Raw genomic sequence first — 14867 nt, forward strand, 5'->3', positions numbered from 1 at the left:
GGTCCTGGGTCCCACAGCTCTAGGGGTCAGCCCGCTCTCAGTGCTAGTCACATGAGCAAGGCTGCAAGGCAGCACTCCCCACGAATGATGATAAAGCATGGCCTGTCCCCCTCGGTCCCTCCTGTCCACCCCTGCACAGCATGCTGAGCGCCCTCCTTGTCCCTGCTGCCTGGGAACCCAGATAAGACATTGCACACACAACCAGCCTGGGGCACGGGACCGATTTCAGACACAGGGACTTCAGGGCCAGCGGTATCTGCGTCTTTATGTACACTACAGAGTGGGTTGGGCAGACTGCCTGGTCCCAGGGACACACCACGTGTAACACTTTACAAAACGCAAAGGGAGGAAGGGGCAAGTGCAAGTCCAGGAAATGAGGCCAAAGTCACGCGGAGAGGTCGCTGTTATCAAAACGCTCCTGGTCATACACTTCAGCCACCACCTTGCGACCACCAAACCAGCGCCCATTGAGGGCCTGGATGGCCTTGTGAGTCTCTGAGGCCATGGAGAACTCCACAAAAATCTTGACGATGATTTCTGCGTCTTCCTCTTCGCCCTGTTTTTCTTGGTAGATAATGACCCGGTTCACAGCACCAAATTTTCCACACTCCTCTGTCACCTCTCCCTCCAGGTCGTCATCGATGTCCTTGGGGTCCACCATGTTTCTGAGAACCATCACTGTAGACTGTGGGAAAGACAATTAACTGCTGTGACTGTGGGAAAGACACCTGAATGTTGCAACCTATCACCCACTACTTCACATCCTCGCTGCCTAACGCAGGCCTGGCATGAGCCCACCCACCTACCTCCTGTTTTCTGAGTAGCTTTTGCATGACCATGTGGCGGGCGCTGCTGCCAGAGATGCTCATGTGCTCCTGCTCACTCAACATCTCTGGCCGCTCTGACTCAGGAAACAGCTCCTCCTCTTCCTTCTCCTTCTTGGGCTCCAACAGACCCAACGTTGGCGGGCTGGCTAGAATGGGGTTCACTACTCCCACAGAGGGGATGGTGACCGGAATAGGAGGGCGGGCTGGTGTCACACCTGCAGCAAAACCAACCGAGTTTAATAGCCACACATACACTCTCCTTTTTGGGAGGGAGTAAAGAGATGGTTGGCTATAGCCAGCCTGCCCTGGGTTCAAGGGATTACACCGAAGTAAGTATGGGCTGGGAATGTGAAAGCAGACCCTAGAGGAGAGGGAAAAGGAATGGTGGAGAACCTGATCCACTCCGACTCACCTGTGATAACTCCAGGGGCTTGGGCAGCCATGACAGCCTGGGGTAGGGCCCCTAAGGGCTGAGCCAGTGTCAGTGCTGGGGACACTAGTCCTGGTGTGGCTAAAGTACCCAGCACTGCTGCTCCAGCCACTGCTTCCTGCAACCAAAAGGCAAGCAGTCAGTTTCTAGTCTGTTCTCAGTCAGTTCTTTGTTCCCACCCAAACCATCTAAGAGCCAGTTCCCAAAGGCTGAGTGGGTCTGTCCACCCACTGTGCACACTCATCACTGCACCAGCTCTCACCTGAGCTGTAATCTTGGCTGTGGCTGCAGCTGCGGCCACAGCAGCAGCAGGCGGGAGACCTCCAGGCGTGGCAGGTGTTAGCAGGGGCATGGGGGGTGTGACGGCCTTGCCCACCCTCAAGTACTGGCCACCCAGATCAAAGAGGTTCATGGAGGACACAGCATCCTGGGACGACTGGGCCTTCTCATATTCTGCAGGGCAGGATGAGCAGTGAGAAAAGCCAGCCCCAGTAAGAGGCAGGCTCCCTCTTCTCCTTGGCCCTTCCCAAACTCACCGATAAAACCATAGCCCTTGTGCTTGCCAGTTGTGGGGTCCCGGGCCAGCGTGCAAGACTTGATCTTGCCAAAGGCTTCAAATACACTCTTGATGTCATCATCAGACAGGTCTTGATGTACAGAGGCCACATAGATGCGGTTGAAAGCCCTGGCCTCCTCAGCCAGCTGGTCTATGATGGGCTGGGCTTGTCCGATGTTGCTGGGTCTTCCCACCTGAGAAAGGTCAAGAACAAACATCAGCCTAGGCCTGTGGTGACTGCTTGTATGGATGTAATTTTACAGAACAATTGTTCTAGGCCCAAGACCAAACTTTCTTGTTCTTACCTTGATGTTCCTGCCCCCAAGCATCACGGAGTTCATCTGTTCCAAAGCCAGCTGTGCAGCTTCTGGGACCTCATACTCCACGAAGGCAAAGCCCTAAATACAGGAAGGTGTTAGAAGGCAAGGAAAGCAGACAGAAGGGCAAGCTAGGGCACCAGGTAGCTCTGATCTGCTTACCTTATGCTTCATGGTAACGGAGTCCCAGGACATATCAATGCTCTTGATGGGGCCAAAGGGAGCAAAGGCCTGGCGAATAGTGTCTTCTCCCAGCTCATAGTAGATGGAGCCCACATAGACCCGGCACATGATAGCCAGTGCCCGCTGCCGCTGAGCTGCCATCTGCAGCAGGACAGAAGGAGAGAGCCACTGGCTTGTCAGGAAGGTGGGAGACTCAGCAACCCTCTCCCATCCTGGCCCACCCGCCCAGCTCTGCCGTGGGAAGGACTCCCCACACAGCAGTGAGGTGCAGGCTGGGCCCTTGCAGCCAGGGTTTAGGGGTCAGCAGGACCCCACCCCACGGAAGGCCAGGCCCAACGGCAGGACATGGAAGTACCCAGCCCGCCCAGGTCCCAGACAGACTTTGGCAGCAGAGCTGACAGGTGGTCAGAAGGCAAGGCTGAATGACCTATAACTCAGCCCACTTCTGTAGTCTGGAGGCCAGGTACCTGGGCTGGGCTGGGAGAGCCTCCCACTGGTCCAGCCAAGTATTGGGACAGAAGAGGGAAGGAGGAGCTGTCCAAGCCAGACACACCTACTGGCATGGAGGCCAGAAGAGAGGGTGGCAGAAGACAGGGCAGCCATTGCCCAGAAGAGATCCCAGGGAAGGAATTTGGGAGCCCAGAAAGGGGCTCTCTGGAGAGAACAAGGAGCAAGTGCTCATGCAGGGAGACATAGGTGAGGACTCAGTGTGCTCTATACTCCCCTATCCCAACACCACCCACAAAAAAAAGAGCTGCTGGGAGCACATGACTGTAGCCACAAGAGCTGGCCCAGGGAAGAGCATCGCAAGGCAGCAGAGAACCCAATGAAGAAACCTCAGGGATCCTTAGGGCTGGGAAGCTGGCAGGACTAGCAGTGAGCTGAGCCACTGTAACGAGGGCCCACCCATGCCCTGGGAAAGGCTCCTTCCAACACTAGATATGCCAGGCAAGGGGTTCTAGAGCCAGAAATAATGGGCCGCAGGTATGGCCCCATGGGCCAGGGCATTCCTCAACACAAACAAGGGCTCCTCTCACCCTAACAAAGGTCCCAGTGGCAATTTACTTCTTCAGACATTAAAAGGCCTAGTACAGCCCTGTCCCCCTAAGAGAGAGGACTTAAAGGTCCACCGACACAACTCATCCAGGTGGGGCCTATCTTTCCTCACATTAGGAATTCCCTGAATTTGGGACCATTCCCTCAAACTTGCTGCTAACAAGCCTCAGGCTACTGTCCAGATGAAGGGCCCCAATGGTAGAGCCACCCCTTCTCTAAGGCCCACACAGACATGAAGCCACATCTGTCCTTCAGGTCACAGTTTGACAAGAGAGTGCCAAGTCTCCCTTTCATGGTGAGACTACCCAACTACAGGTCTCTCTGACCATATCTCCCAGGACTCTACAGAGGGTCAACAGCTTCCTTTCAGACATTGCTTTCCAGAGTAGACAGAGTATGTCTCAAATGTGAAGGCAACTCATCCAGGGATGGCCCTCCAAGTGGACACCCCAGAGAAAGGGTCATGTCTTTCCCACAGGATCTCCCCAGGATAGGGCCTGGCCACTTCAACTTGCCTCTAGGCAAGGAATAGCCATTTCCTTCCCAGACTCCTCTGCTTAATGCAGCCGTGGCCATGTGGCCTCTACCCCTCTCTGAGAGCTAGGTCTATGACCCACGTTATTGCTTGCCCTTCCCTCTCTTGCTCATCACTCAGGCCCCCAGTCCCCAGCCCATCCATCCTCCCTCCAGAGCATGATGGGGCCACAGTTAGGACCCCTCTCTTATCAAGGAGCTTGACCCCAACCCAAGAGCCCGGGCAGCCTGGAGACTGTCGGAGCTGGAGGCCCACAGGTACATCCCCCACATGGGGTGGCAAGGCACAGATGAGCCTGGCATTGGCAGCTACCCTCCCTGGCTGGCTGCCGCGGCTGCCCTCCGCAGTTACCTGGCCGGTTAGTTTTAAGGTGGGCCCTCAGAGCAGATGGAGGCCTCCCCAGGGGCGGTCCTGGGGTGAGTGCCCACACCACTGGCCCCACCATGCCTGGCGCTCTGCTGTGCTCGTCCAGAGCTGGCGGGCAGGGCCGGCCAGGGGAGCAAGGTCCCCAGCAGTGGGCTGCACTGCCCCCCTCTAGCCCTGACTAAGGACATGAGCCCCAGAAGAAGTGAGCATTTCTATTGACCGATTGCAAAGGTGAGAGAGGATCTCCAAAGCCCATTGTCACTGCTGCCATCTGAAAGACAGTAAAGACAGAGTTCAGTCTGTTGGAGCCGAGCAGTCTCCCGCTCTTGTCAACACCTCACGCAGACAGCAGCAAGGCACGGAGTCCCCGCCCTGCCAGGGAGGCCCGCCTGCCTTCCCACACTGCTGGCCACTCTGGCTGGTCACTGGCACCTGCCCAGGGGGGCTTCAGAGCCCCAGGTGGCCCGCCCCACAGTCTTTGCAGCAGGACCGGCGAGGGCAGAAGGAAGGGAGGTAGGAGAGGGATGGACAGAGCACAGTGAACAGCCAGTGTGAATGTCTGAGGGTTGGACCTGGGGGTGGGGAAGGCTCAAGGCCCAGGAACCTGTCAGCTTTACATAGGCTTCTTCCCATAGATATCGCAGCCTCCAGCTTAGAGTAGGGCCCAGTGGAGCACACCCCTAGACTGCCCCTTCAATCAAGGGCCCCAGGGGTAAAGGCCTGACCATGGGGGCAGGGACGATCACAATCTACATGCTGCCATCATGGCTATACACAGCCTGGGTGACAAGGGTGTGGTAAGACCCAGAGGCACTAATGGGAAGACCAAGAAGGAGAATTGGGCAGAGCTACAGAGAAGGAGTGGGAAGGGGGGGAGAAGGGGCCTTATCAAGCAACCAGAGGAAAGGCCAGGCCAATCATGCCTCAGAGAGGACCCTTGTGGTCCAGAGAATGAATCTGGAGAGTCTGAGAGTGACAACACCTTCTTGGGGCAGTCGGTCACAGGCACAGGAGGAGGCAGAAAAGAGGAGGAGATGGTGGAGGTAGTGGGGAGGGGCAGAGGAGGCTTCCTGGCCCAGGCTGGGCAGAAGGGCCTCCAGCAGAGCCAGCCCCAAGACAGTGGCTGTGGTGTGCAGGAGGGTGGTGTGGTGTGCGGGAGGTAAGGTGGCGGGGCTCACCTGCAGGTTGGTGAGCTGCTGCTGCTGGTGCGCGATAGTCTGTTTCACCAGCACACTCTTGATGCTCTGCTCCATTGCATATTTCTTGGCCTGTAAGAGATGGCAGTGAGGAGCACTGGGGGGCCCAGACTGCAGGGGGACAGCCTGCCTTTCCAACCCTGGTTAAGCAGCTGTGCCCAGGAGATGCACTCTCACCTTCTGGAGGGCCTCCTGCTGCTCGGGCGTCAGGGGAGGCAGCCCCAGCTTGGTGCCTGTGCTTTGCCCATTTTCCATCTTGATGGATTCTGTGCCCTGAAGTAGGAAATAGGGGAGTTGTTCAGCAGCAAACTCAACATTTCTCATGTGGTCCCAGAAACCCCACAAGCCATTTATCCCGAGACTCCAAAACCAAAGCAAAAGATCAGCCGCGATACAAGTTACCTCCTGCCTGGTGAGAATGCAGGTCTTCCCTTCAGACACTGCTATACCCACTCAGGCCGTGTCAGACATGACTTGTGGATGGGACACATTAAACCAGGCAGGTACCCTGTAGGGCAACACAATGGCCTCTTCATGAAACACAGGAGAGCAGTCTGCCTGTCTTTGTTGACAATTTGATCCCAGAATCTTGTAGAACAGCCAACCTTTAGTGTCCTCCAGAGCCCAGCAAACAGAAATCACTCATAGGCTGCCAGGCACCCTAGCCTCTTAGTCTCCTCAACAGGCCTTGCCAGGGCCTCAGGCCACCCCAGAACAAGTAAGGAAGCAAGGGACCTTCCCTCCAACAATGCCCATTTCAGGCCTGAAGACATTCTTTCAAAGCATACCTCCTAGAGGGTGGGTGTTACTCCTCAGTACATGAGCCCTATAAAAAGCTACAGCCTACTTCCATTAACCAAGCACCACCCTAACCAAATTTATGCAGAACAGGCAGTGCTGGCCACTGGGGAGAGCTTGACACTTGAATACTAGAACTGTGCTTAAGTTCCTATCAAAGTCACTTCCAAGTGTTTGCAGGAGAGGAACACAATCATGCAACCAGGGAAAGGATGTTAGAGCCAGCAGACCCTGGGAGGGATGGACAGAGCCAGCCTATGTAAATACTATTGCAAAATACTTCTGGTTACTCTTCTAGGCGTTAAGACACAACCTTTGAGAGAGAGCAACAGCAGAAAAAAGAAGCCCCTCAGCATAGAAGTGACAGCCAAAGACTAAAACACAAAGAAGACAGGCCAGGTCTGACTGACTCAAACCCCATGGGCCCCATCATGGATGCCAGAATGCTGAGTTTCTGATCAAGGGTTAAAAGGTAGGACGCTTATAAGGCCCCTCTGGGGCAGTCTCAAGAAAGTCTTAAAGTCCCAAGGCCCCACAGTCCTTCAAGAGCTGCCAATGGATGGGACCAAGGGCTGCCGTCTGGCTCATACTAGATCTGTCCTCTGCCCTCTCAGCTGGCCCCATGCCTATAAGACTGTGACACTAGAGTAGGCTGTCACCATGGAAATCAATGCCAGTTCTTCTCAGCCCCCTAGAAACTTTTCAATCTCTTCTTTGTCTTGGTGAACAAAAGGCCCTTCTCCCACCAACCAACAGCACACTGGCTGGCCAGTCAGGACAGAGCTGCAGCCCCCACAGCTTCCCAAGATCCACCGATGCATACCAATATCTCTGTCTGCAACCCCCTACACACACACACACACACACACACACACACACACACACACACACACACCAGTGCCTAGAGGGCCTAGCCAGAGGCCACCACAGTATCTTGTTGAAACCTTCTGGGACTCTTGTGGAGGCGGGAATAAAGAATCTATCACCTAGCGACAACAGAGTCCAGCTTCACATCCCAGAAGATTTACTCCCATGGGCAAGTAACTAGAGAACAAATCCATCCATGCCCACCCATAACTCCAGAGAAGCATGCATGGTGGGGGTGGGGGGAGTGTCTAAAACACATGTGCTTTTGACTTACATGTTATTTTGCTGTTTTACTTACACGAAAACAAAGAGCTAAAATGGAAATCCCTATTTCTAGTTCTAGACACAACACTGCCATTCTGAATCAGAGGGCCCATCCTTCTGCACAATGGCTAATGGCTTAGAGCCAGCACCACCAATGGCTGACCGTACTTATGCCCATGCCCGTCATCCCCATCTCCTCCCCCTGCTTCCTGGCTAGCCAAATGCTGGGCCCTGCCAGGCTTAGGCTAGATGGACTCTCACAGAAAAGAAATCAAACAGAAGCAAGCTGAGGAGGGGGCAGGGCTAAGCTCTAAGATTTCCCCCACTCCAACTTGACCCAATCAGGTCTCTCTAGGCCCAAACATGGATTGGCAGGCAGGTGAGGGAGAATCATGTTTAAGGTTAATACCTGTGGGGGTTTCCATTTGTCTCCTGCTGCCACCACTGCCGCCGCCGCCGCTGCAGCCGCTGCTGCTGGCTCCGACCCTCCTCCTTGTTGGCCATTGACCTGCTGTAAGCAGGAAGGAAATAAAAATAAGCAACCAACCTATCACCCAAACCCTCTCCTCTTTGAAGGCTGCCTTCCCATCTAGAATAAGGGAAGCTGGGCAAGGGCTTAAGAAGGCCCACGGAGTCTTTAGTCTCAGAATCACTCCACCTTGTACTGCCCTTAGCCTGCCAGCACATATACAGCTTCCCAGGGAACCAACAGAAAGCAGAGCAGTAGCTGGGCCAGGCCCAAGCTGACAGGCTCCCAGCAAGGGACAAGAAGAAAAGGACAGAAGCAAGCAGTGTTGTAGCCCAAGGCCAAAGAAAGCCGCCCTTTTCTGCTGACAGACTGAGCCAAATTAGATGACCAGCTGGCTGTGTCCTCCCATCCTTCCCAAGGAAGCAGGAACACTTCTTCCATCACTTGGGCTGGGCCTCTTAGCTCAACATTTAGTCCAGTAATTCCATGAGCTCTGGGCAAACCCAGGCCTCCCTTCCCCAGCAGACAGAGTGAAAAACTGTCCTAGGATGACAGCTGAGTTTGGCTCTCACCATCAGAAGGGACAGAGTCCCTTGTCCCAAGGCAGCCCTCAGGAGATGAAGCTCTTAGCATCCTGTGGTGTGGTCCCTGCCACCCACTAGACCCCAGGCAGAGGTAGGTAAATAGAGGGGTGATGTGATGGAAGCTCTAAAACCTACCCCAATTTCTCAGAAGACTGTAGTAACAGAGGAATGTGCTTATCCTACATTACATGATCAACAAGCATCAAAAGACAGAGAAATGTTGTGTCCATTCTTAGAAACAAAGCCAAAGGCTGGCAATTTGGACAGTCTCTCAGGTCATGAGGCTACTGAAGGCGGAACTGGCAGCAGCACAACGTAATGCTCTGTGAAGACCTTGTGATGGAACTGGGAACTATGGCTGACAGAGCCTATACACAGATCTCCTCCTGGTGCTTCCAACCTGAGTGTGCACCACTGTCTGGTCTTTGCTCCACTGTGACTCAGAAATGATATCCCTGAGAACACTAAGGTAGTGACCCCAGTGGTACAGGCATCCACGCTACAGAGGCTGCTTCTCGACACCCACGGTAAAAGCGTGCCTCAGGCACTAGCCAGACACCAGTGAGAATGGTGACCGAGGCACACTCATAACTTCCTGCCTCTCCAAATGAGTAGCCACCCAGGGACAGGAATAGTGCTTAAAGCAGCAGACAATGCAATGCATGTGCACAATTCCAGAGAAAGCTCACTTGTGGACAAACCACCCAATTTAGCCCATTTACCTCTGCAGAGAGTTCTCTCATACAGAGTCTAAAATTCTGCTCTAACCAGTCACTGGGAGAGCCTAGAGAAAACTATCATTTGTTATCTATCACAGCTGGTCACTAATGTGTACCTCGGCCATGGTGCATCCAGAGAGGGGAATTCCCTTGAGGGATTTATCTGCTCCTGAGTGTCTCAGGTACGCAAGCCAAGCTCTGCCCTTCACCAGCTCAGAATAAAGAGTTATTTCCATTACAAAACACATTAAATACCCTGAGCAAATCACCTAAAATCTAGTCCTGAGGCTCTTCTTATGCAGGGGCATGGCCTATTTCTCAGGCAGCAGTGAAGATTTATGGAATCAGTTTCCATAGAGTCCCTTAAGTCTGCATATGAAAGCAAGCCACAGGTTCTAGCAACATTAGTGCCACTGAGAGCAGGGCCAGACCCAAGAATAGGACTGGCTGAAGGACGCTGTCTTCCATCTGTTCAGGTCCCTTCACAGGGCGTAGCGCTACTTCCTGGGTAGCCAGGCTTGTACTGAGCACTGTGGATGCAGCAAAACGAGAGAGAGACACAGAGAGAGAGAGAGAGAGAGAGAGAGAGAGAGAGAGAGAGAGAGAGAGAGAGAGAGAGAGAGAGAGACAATTCTCGGGGGCCTTGTGGTCCAATGCTGGCAAAGACTATTCCAGCTGCTTCAGTGGTGAGACTTACTGCTTGAGACCATCTCAATAATGACACTACCTGTCTGGCATCGGGCTAACCTTTCAGTCTGCAGGAACACCAGGGGCTACCCAGAAATGAGGTATCTGCTCTCCTCCAGTGCTGTTCAAAGTATTTTATACTCTGCCCTCACCTTTTCTTCTATCATCTGACAGCCACCCAAGGGCAGTCATCAACCTCTCAACTCTCTGCTTGCCTTTCCACACCAGTACCTTCAAGCGGTGGGAGCAGGAATTTATTTTATTTTATTTTTTTAAAGGTAGCCCTGGTGTGAGCGACACATACTAGGATCTACCCCTCACAAGCTGGATCAAGTGCCCCTCTCCCAATATGAAGGTGCAGTTCCCAGCTCAGGCTGAGGAATGACAGCCTGTGTGTACGCTACTCGACCCTACCCTACGGCTGGCCTCCACGCACCTAGGGCTTAAGTGGTCTCAGTCCTTGCTTCATCCCCTCTGACTGAGGGTGGCGGCTAACAAAAGGCTGGATTGCAGTGGGGTTAGGTCCAAGAGAGAAGTAGTTCCGAAAGGAACTACTGGTGGTAGCCATTCCAGGAACATTCCCGACCGACCAGGACAGAACCAAGTTCAGCCCTTGGAGCGTCCAGTCCAAGACAAGGGGTTAGCAAAGACTTATTGATGCCCACCCAGACCAGTGACCGAGGCAGGCACCAACTGTCGGGCTCCCCACAGGGCCAGGAACAGAATGGCTGTTTGGAAGGTGTGGAGGGGAATGGGGGTGGGGGGAGATGCTCTTCCCCTCCTGCGTGGTCACGGAACGGGAAACCCTCGCCTCTGTGCACCGTGGCGTAGAGCAAATGCTAACGGGCCCGCCCCTTCCGCGTCCCCAACACGGGGCGTAACCGCGCAGGCCTGGAGCAGGCACCAGGACACCCTAACGCCACCGGCCACCTAGACAGTAGTCGCCCAGCCTCGGCAGAGAGGACCGCCCCGCGGGGATCCAGCAGGGCAGAGCCCCGTGGCCGGCCCACCCCGCCCAGCTGCCGGAAACTGGAGTCCTCGAGCCGGAAGCTGCAGTCGAGCCCCAGCCGCGGCCGCAGCCGCGCGCTCCCGCTCCGCCTCCGCCCCGCGTGCCGGGGACCACGGGGAAAAGTCCGTACGAGGGCCCGGTCGGGCCGCTGCGCACCCAGGGTCCCCTCCGCACCCTGTCCCGGCCGACGACTCACTCCTACGAGCTGACGGCCGCCCCCCGGCCGCGAGGGACTCACTTACGAGAGCTATAGTCGCCGTCGCCATCTTGCGTCCGTCGCGGCCGCCGCGCGCGCCACAAGCGATCAGCTCCCTCCGCAGTCTCGCGCGATCTGGGCGGCGGACGCGGAAATCTCGCGACACACGACGTAGCTACGAGAGAGGAGACCGGAACGCATTTCCGGGGCGGGGCAGGCCGTTGATGTACCGGGCGAGCACCGGGCCGGCCGGCGTCGCGGAGTGGAGACCCGGAGAGCCCTCCCCTGGTCGGGGGTCGACATTTTTGAATCCGTTCCGACTGCCTCTTTTCCCAGCACCCTATTTTCAGTTGAGTCCACTCGCAGCAAGCTCGTAGACCGCTGAGACAGAAGACAAAAAGACCGATGCATCGTCTTTGCGTTGTCCATCTAAAGTCAGGAATCCTCATTTATTTTTGAAATATGATCTCTTTCCTAGTGAGAGAATAGCCTTTTAGAGCGGTTGACACGCAGATGGCCCCAAAAGATGGCTCCCCAGCCTGTTCTGTGGTTATAGTCCTGTGGGCATAAATGTTCACGTTAGTCCCCAAGTCCTGAGCTGTGTGTAAATCTGTAGTTCATCTTGGCTGTGTGAGGAGCTGCCCTGATGTTCCCTTGAGCTGCACCCAGTACCGAGACCGTAAGGCTGCCGGCAAGGCACCAACCACATCTGTAAGTTCAAGCACCGTCAAACTCCACCGGAAGGCCATTCTCGTTTTCCACCCCTCGGTTTTTCAGAATTTAGTATAGAGATCTTTAGCAAAATATGGCAGAATATTTTCCTCCCCCCTCGGGAACCCCTTTAAACAGGAAAGAGCTCTCTACTGAAAACAAAACCTAAGTGGGCAGAGAAGGGGAATGCTGGGGAGCCAGGGGAGGGCCTTAGCAGGCGGGTATGTGATGCTTGTGTCTTGAATTCTCCGAAAATGTGCAGATAGTTTAAAAGAGAGAGAGAGAGAGAGAGAGAGAGAGAGAGAGAGAGAGAGAGAGAAAGGAAGGGAGGGAAAAGGGAAGGGAAGAAAGGAAAGAAAAAGAAAAGAAGAGAAGAGAAAAGAAAAGAAAAGGAAAAAGAAAAAAAAGAGCCTCCAGACTTCTATCCCTACTACAGGATAAGGATACCAGTCTAGTCGTTCTGGCTCTGCCAACAGTGGCTGGAGATTAGCTCCACTCTGGGAAAGAAGCATTAAGACCCAGCTTAGCATCTCACTCTTAAGCACAAGTGGCCACCCAGAATCACCAAGCACAAGAGCATGAGAAGAAACCAAGACAACAAAGGAAATGGAAGAATAAGAATAGAAACTGAGAAAGCAGTATCATCAAAGATACCTGGAGATGTTGCATCCCCAAAGCAAGAAAATAAAGACCACGAACTCAGATTTCTTCCCAATTTAAAAAGAAAAAATGAAAATGGCCAGATGTTGGTGGCGCACTCCTTTAATCCCAGCACTTGGGAGGCAGAGGCAGACCTCTGAGTTTGAGGCCAGCCTGGTCTACACAAACTCTTGTCTCAAAAAACAACGCTCCCCCCCAAACAAAAACAAAACAAAAAATAAAATCTGCAAATGAGCGATTCCATAGGTTGAAAAATAAAGTTGAGCTGTGTGTGGTGGTGCCATCTACCTGTGATCCTGGCACTCCAGAGATGGGGGCAAGGAGGAGCTCTGTCTACCTTTGGAGAATTGGAGGCCAGCCTTGTTTACCTTTCCAAGTAGTTCCAAGCAACTTCCAAGATAGCCAGGACTACGTAGAGAGATCCTGTCTCAAAACACAAAACAAAAATCCCATAAAGTTGAAAGTTCCAAGAAAACAAACTATAATAATCACATTGGTCAATATTCTTCAAGAGTTAGAATTAGATGGGCGCACTAGAGACTCTGAAAACACACACACACACACACACACACACACACACACACACACACACACACGCTGTTGAGTGGGCTGGGTCTTGCCACCACCACCAGGGGGAACCCCAGGCACCACCCTCTGAAAGTGATGGACCTTGCTTTTCAGAAAAATCTTAGGCAAGCTGATAAAGACTTTAAAACTCTTTGAAATGTTGAATCTGTCTTCTCTAGAACTAGCCAGAGATCAGACTGCATGATGACAGTATCTGGCTGCTTTGGGTATCTTGTGAGTCATGGTTTTTAGCAAGCACTGTGTTTCTGAATGCCTGTTCCAAGCATGGGCAAGGTGGATCTCTGTGAGTTGGAGGCCCTCCTGGTCTACCTTTCCACTTAGTTCCAAACAAATTCCAAGACAATCCTGTCTCAGAAGAAATAGATCAGGTTGGCCTTAAACTCTGAGACCCACCTGTCTCTACCTCCAGTGTGATACTGTGTACCTCTGCCAGCAGCTGATGGAACAGACGAGGAGACCCACAGCCAAACAGAGCCCAAATTGGAGATTTGTAACCACAGAATCAGCTAAGCTGGCCTCACAGGGCCTATGCTAGGTCCTCTGCATAAATGTTCTGGTTCTGAGCTTGGTGTTCTATGGGACTCCTTACCATGGGAATGGGGATGTCTCTGACTCTTTTACCTGCTCTTGGGACCCCTTTTCACCTCCTGGGTTGCCTCATCCAGCCCTGATATGAGAGTTTGTCATATCTAGTTATGCTGTGTTGGGCTGAGATCCCTGGGCGGCCTGCTCTTTTCTAAAGGAAAACAGGAGAGTGGATGTGATGGCGGGGTGGGGGGGTGGGGGGTGGGAGGAGCTGGGAAGGGTGGAAGAGAAAACTGTGATTGAAAACAAAACAAAATTAAAAAAAAGAAAAAAGTCTTCACTCTACCCTTGAGCCCTCTCGGAGCAGGTCCTGCATGTGCTCTCACCCATAACCACCTGATAAACAAATGTGAAACAATAGAAAATACAAATTCAACATCTCAATAATTTATCTAGGAAATAGGAGAGAAATCAATAAACAAGTCAAGAAAATGCCATTTTTCTTTTTCCTCTCTCTCTCTCTCTCTCTCTCTCTCTCTCTCTCTCTCTCTCTCTCTCTCTCTCTCTCTCTCTCTCTCTCTCCCCTCTCTCTCTTAACTGTAGCAGGTCACTGATAATTTCCAAAACACTAGGCAAAGGATGAGGAGAAACAGAAGAGCTCTTACACAAAAGGTCAGAATTCCGAAGCAGCTGGCAATTCCTGGAACTAGAAGAATGTAACATGACACCCTTAAGTCCTGAGGAGAGAATGTTTTCAGCTAACAAACTTCTCTCATACCTCGTCACAGTTTCACACGTCTAAGATTCCCATAAGGATAAACAGGCCAAGATTCCATAATTTCCCATCCATTCTTCTCTGGGAAGCTGAAGGGTTGTTCCCTCTCAAGTGGGATAAATGAAGAGGAACGCATGGGACCCGGAGAGAAGAGAGAGGCATGCAGACAGAGCCTGGGGCCGAGCAGCCCACACTGACGACTGAACCACAACACAGGAAGAAGCAGCGGGGGCTCACTCGGTGGAGGTCCAGTAAGATAAGGGTGGTCAGTTGTGCTTGGTCCTAAAGATTGAGAGGAGCCCAGAAAGTAAGGAGCAGAGCTGGGGAGTGGCTCAGCAGTTAAGCGGGGCTTGCCACCAAACCTGATAATCTGAGTTCAACCCCTTGAGCCCACATGGTGGAGAAAAAAAACAAACCTAACTCCTACAGGCTGCTGTCTGACCTCCTCATGAACTATGGCACCCACCACAACCACACCCACACCCACCATACACACACACACACACACACACCATTTAAAAGAACTAAAAAGGAAAATTATTAACTTCA

The 14867-nt window shown here is 53.0% G+C and overlaps 1 protein-coding gene across 4 annotated transcripts; it reads right to left on the reverse strand.

The window, feature by feature from the left end:
* Positions 1 to 239: 239 nt before the first annotated feature.
* Positions 240 to 11195, reverse strand: Puf60 (poly(U) binding splicing factor 60). Of its 4 annotated transcripts, none has more exons than XM_021216390.2 (12): positions 11106 to 11195; positions 7805 to 7906; positions 5644 to 5739; positions 5449 to 5538; positions 4491 to 4541; positions 2293 to 2454; positions 2119 to 2211; positions 1794 to 2007; positions 1520 to 1710; positions 1240 to 1375; positions 807 to 1042; positions 240 to 685 (listed from the first exon to the last, which is right to left on the reverse strand). In XM_021216390.2, exons 1-12 carry the CDS (start codon positions 11127 to 11129, stop codon positions 386 to 388), a joined length of 1695 nt encoding a protein of 564 aa, XP_021072049.1. In that variant the 5' UTR covers positions 11130 to 11195; the 3' UTR covers positions 240 to 385. The 4 variants fall into 4 exon arrangements, with proteins under 4 accessions (XP_021072049.1, XP_021072050.1, XP_021072051.1 ...); XM_021216391.2 differs by having other exon boundaries at positions 7805 to 7903; positions 11106 to 11170; XM_021216392.2 differs by lacking the exon at positions 4491 to 4541.
* Positions 11196 to 14867: the final 3672 nt, after the last annotated feature.

The sequence above is a fragment of the Mus pahari genome, chromosome 17 (assembly GCF_900095145.1).
Source record: "Mus pahari chromosome 17, PAHARI_EIJ_v1.1, whole genome shotgun sequence".
In the NCBI taxonomy this organism is placed as follows: Eukaryota; Metazoa; Chordata; class Mammalia; order Rodentia; family Muridae; genus Mus; species Mus pahari.

Excerpts from the sequence above, each read along its gene's own strand:
- Puf60 (XM_021216390.2), bottom strand. The coding sequence starts at position 11,129 with ATGGCGACGGCGACTATAGCTCTC. Across the intron at positions 5,740-7,804 it reads ACAAATGGAAACCCCCACAG|GGCACAGAATCCATCAAGAT; the intron begins GTATTAACCTTA and ends TTCCTACTTCAG. Across the intron at positions 5,539-5,643 it reads AGCAGGAGGCCCTCCAGAAG|GCCAAGAAATATGCAATGGA; the intron begins GTGAGAGTGCAT and ends CATCTCTTACAG.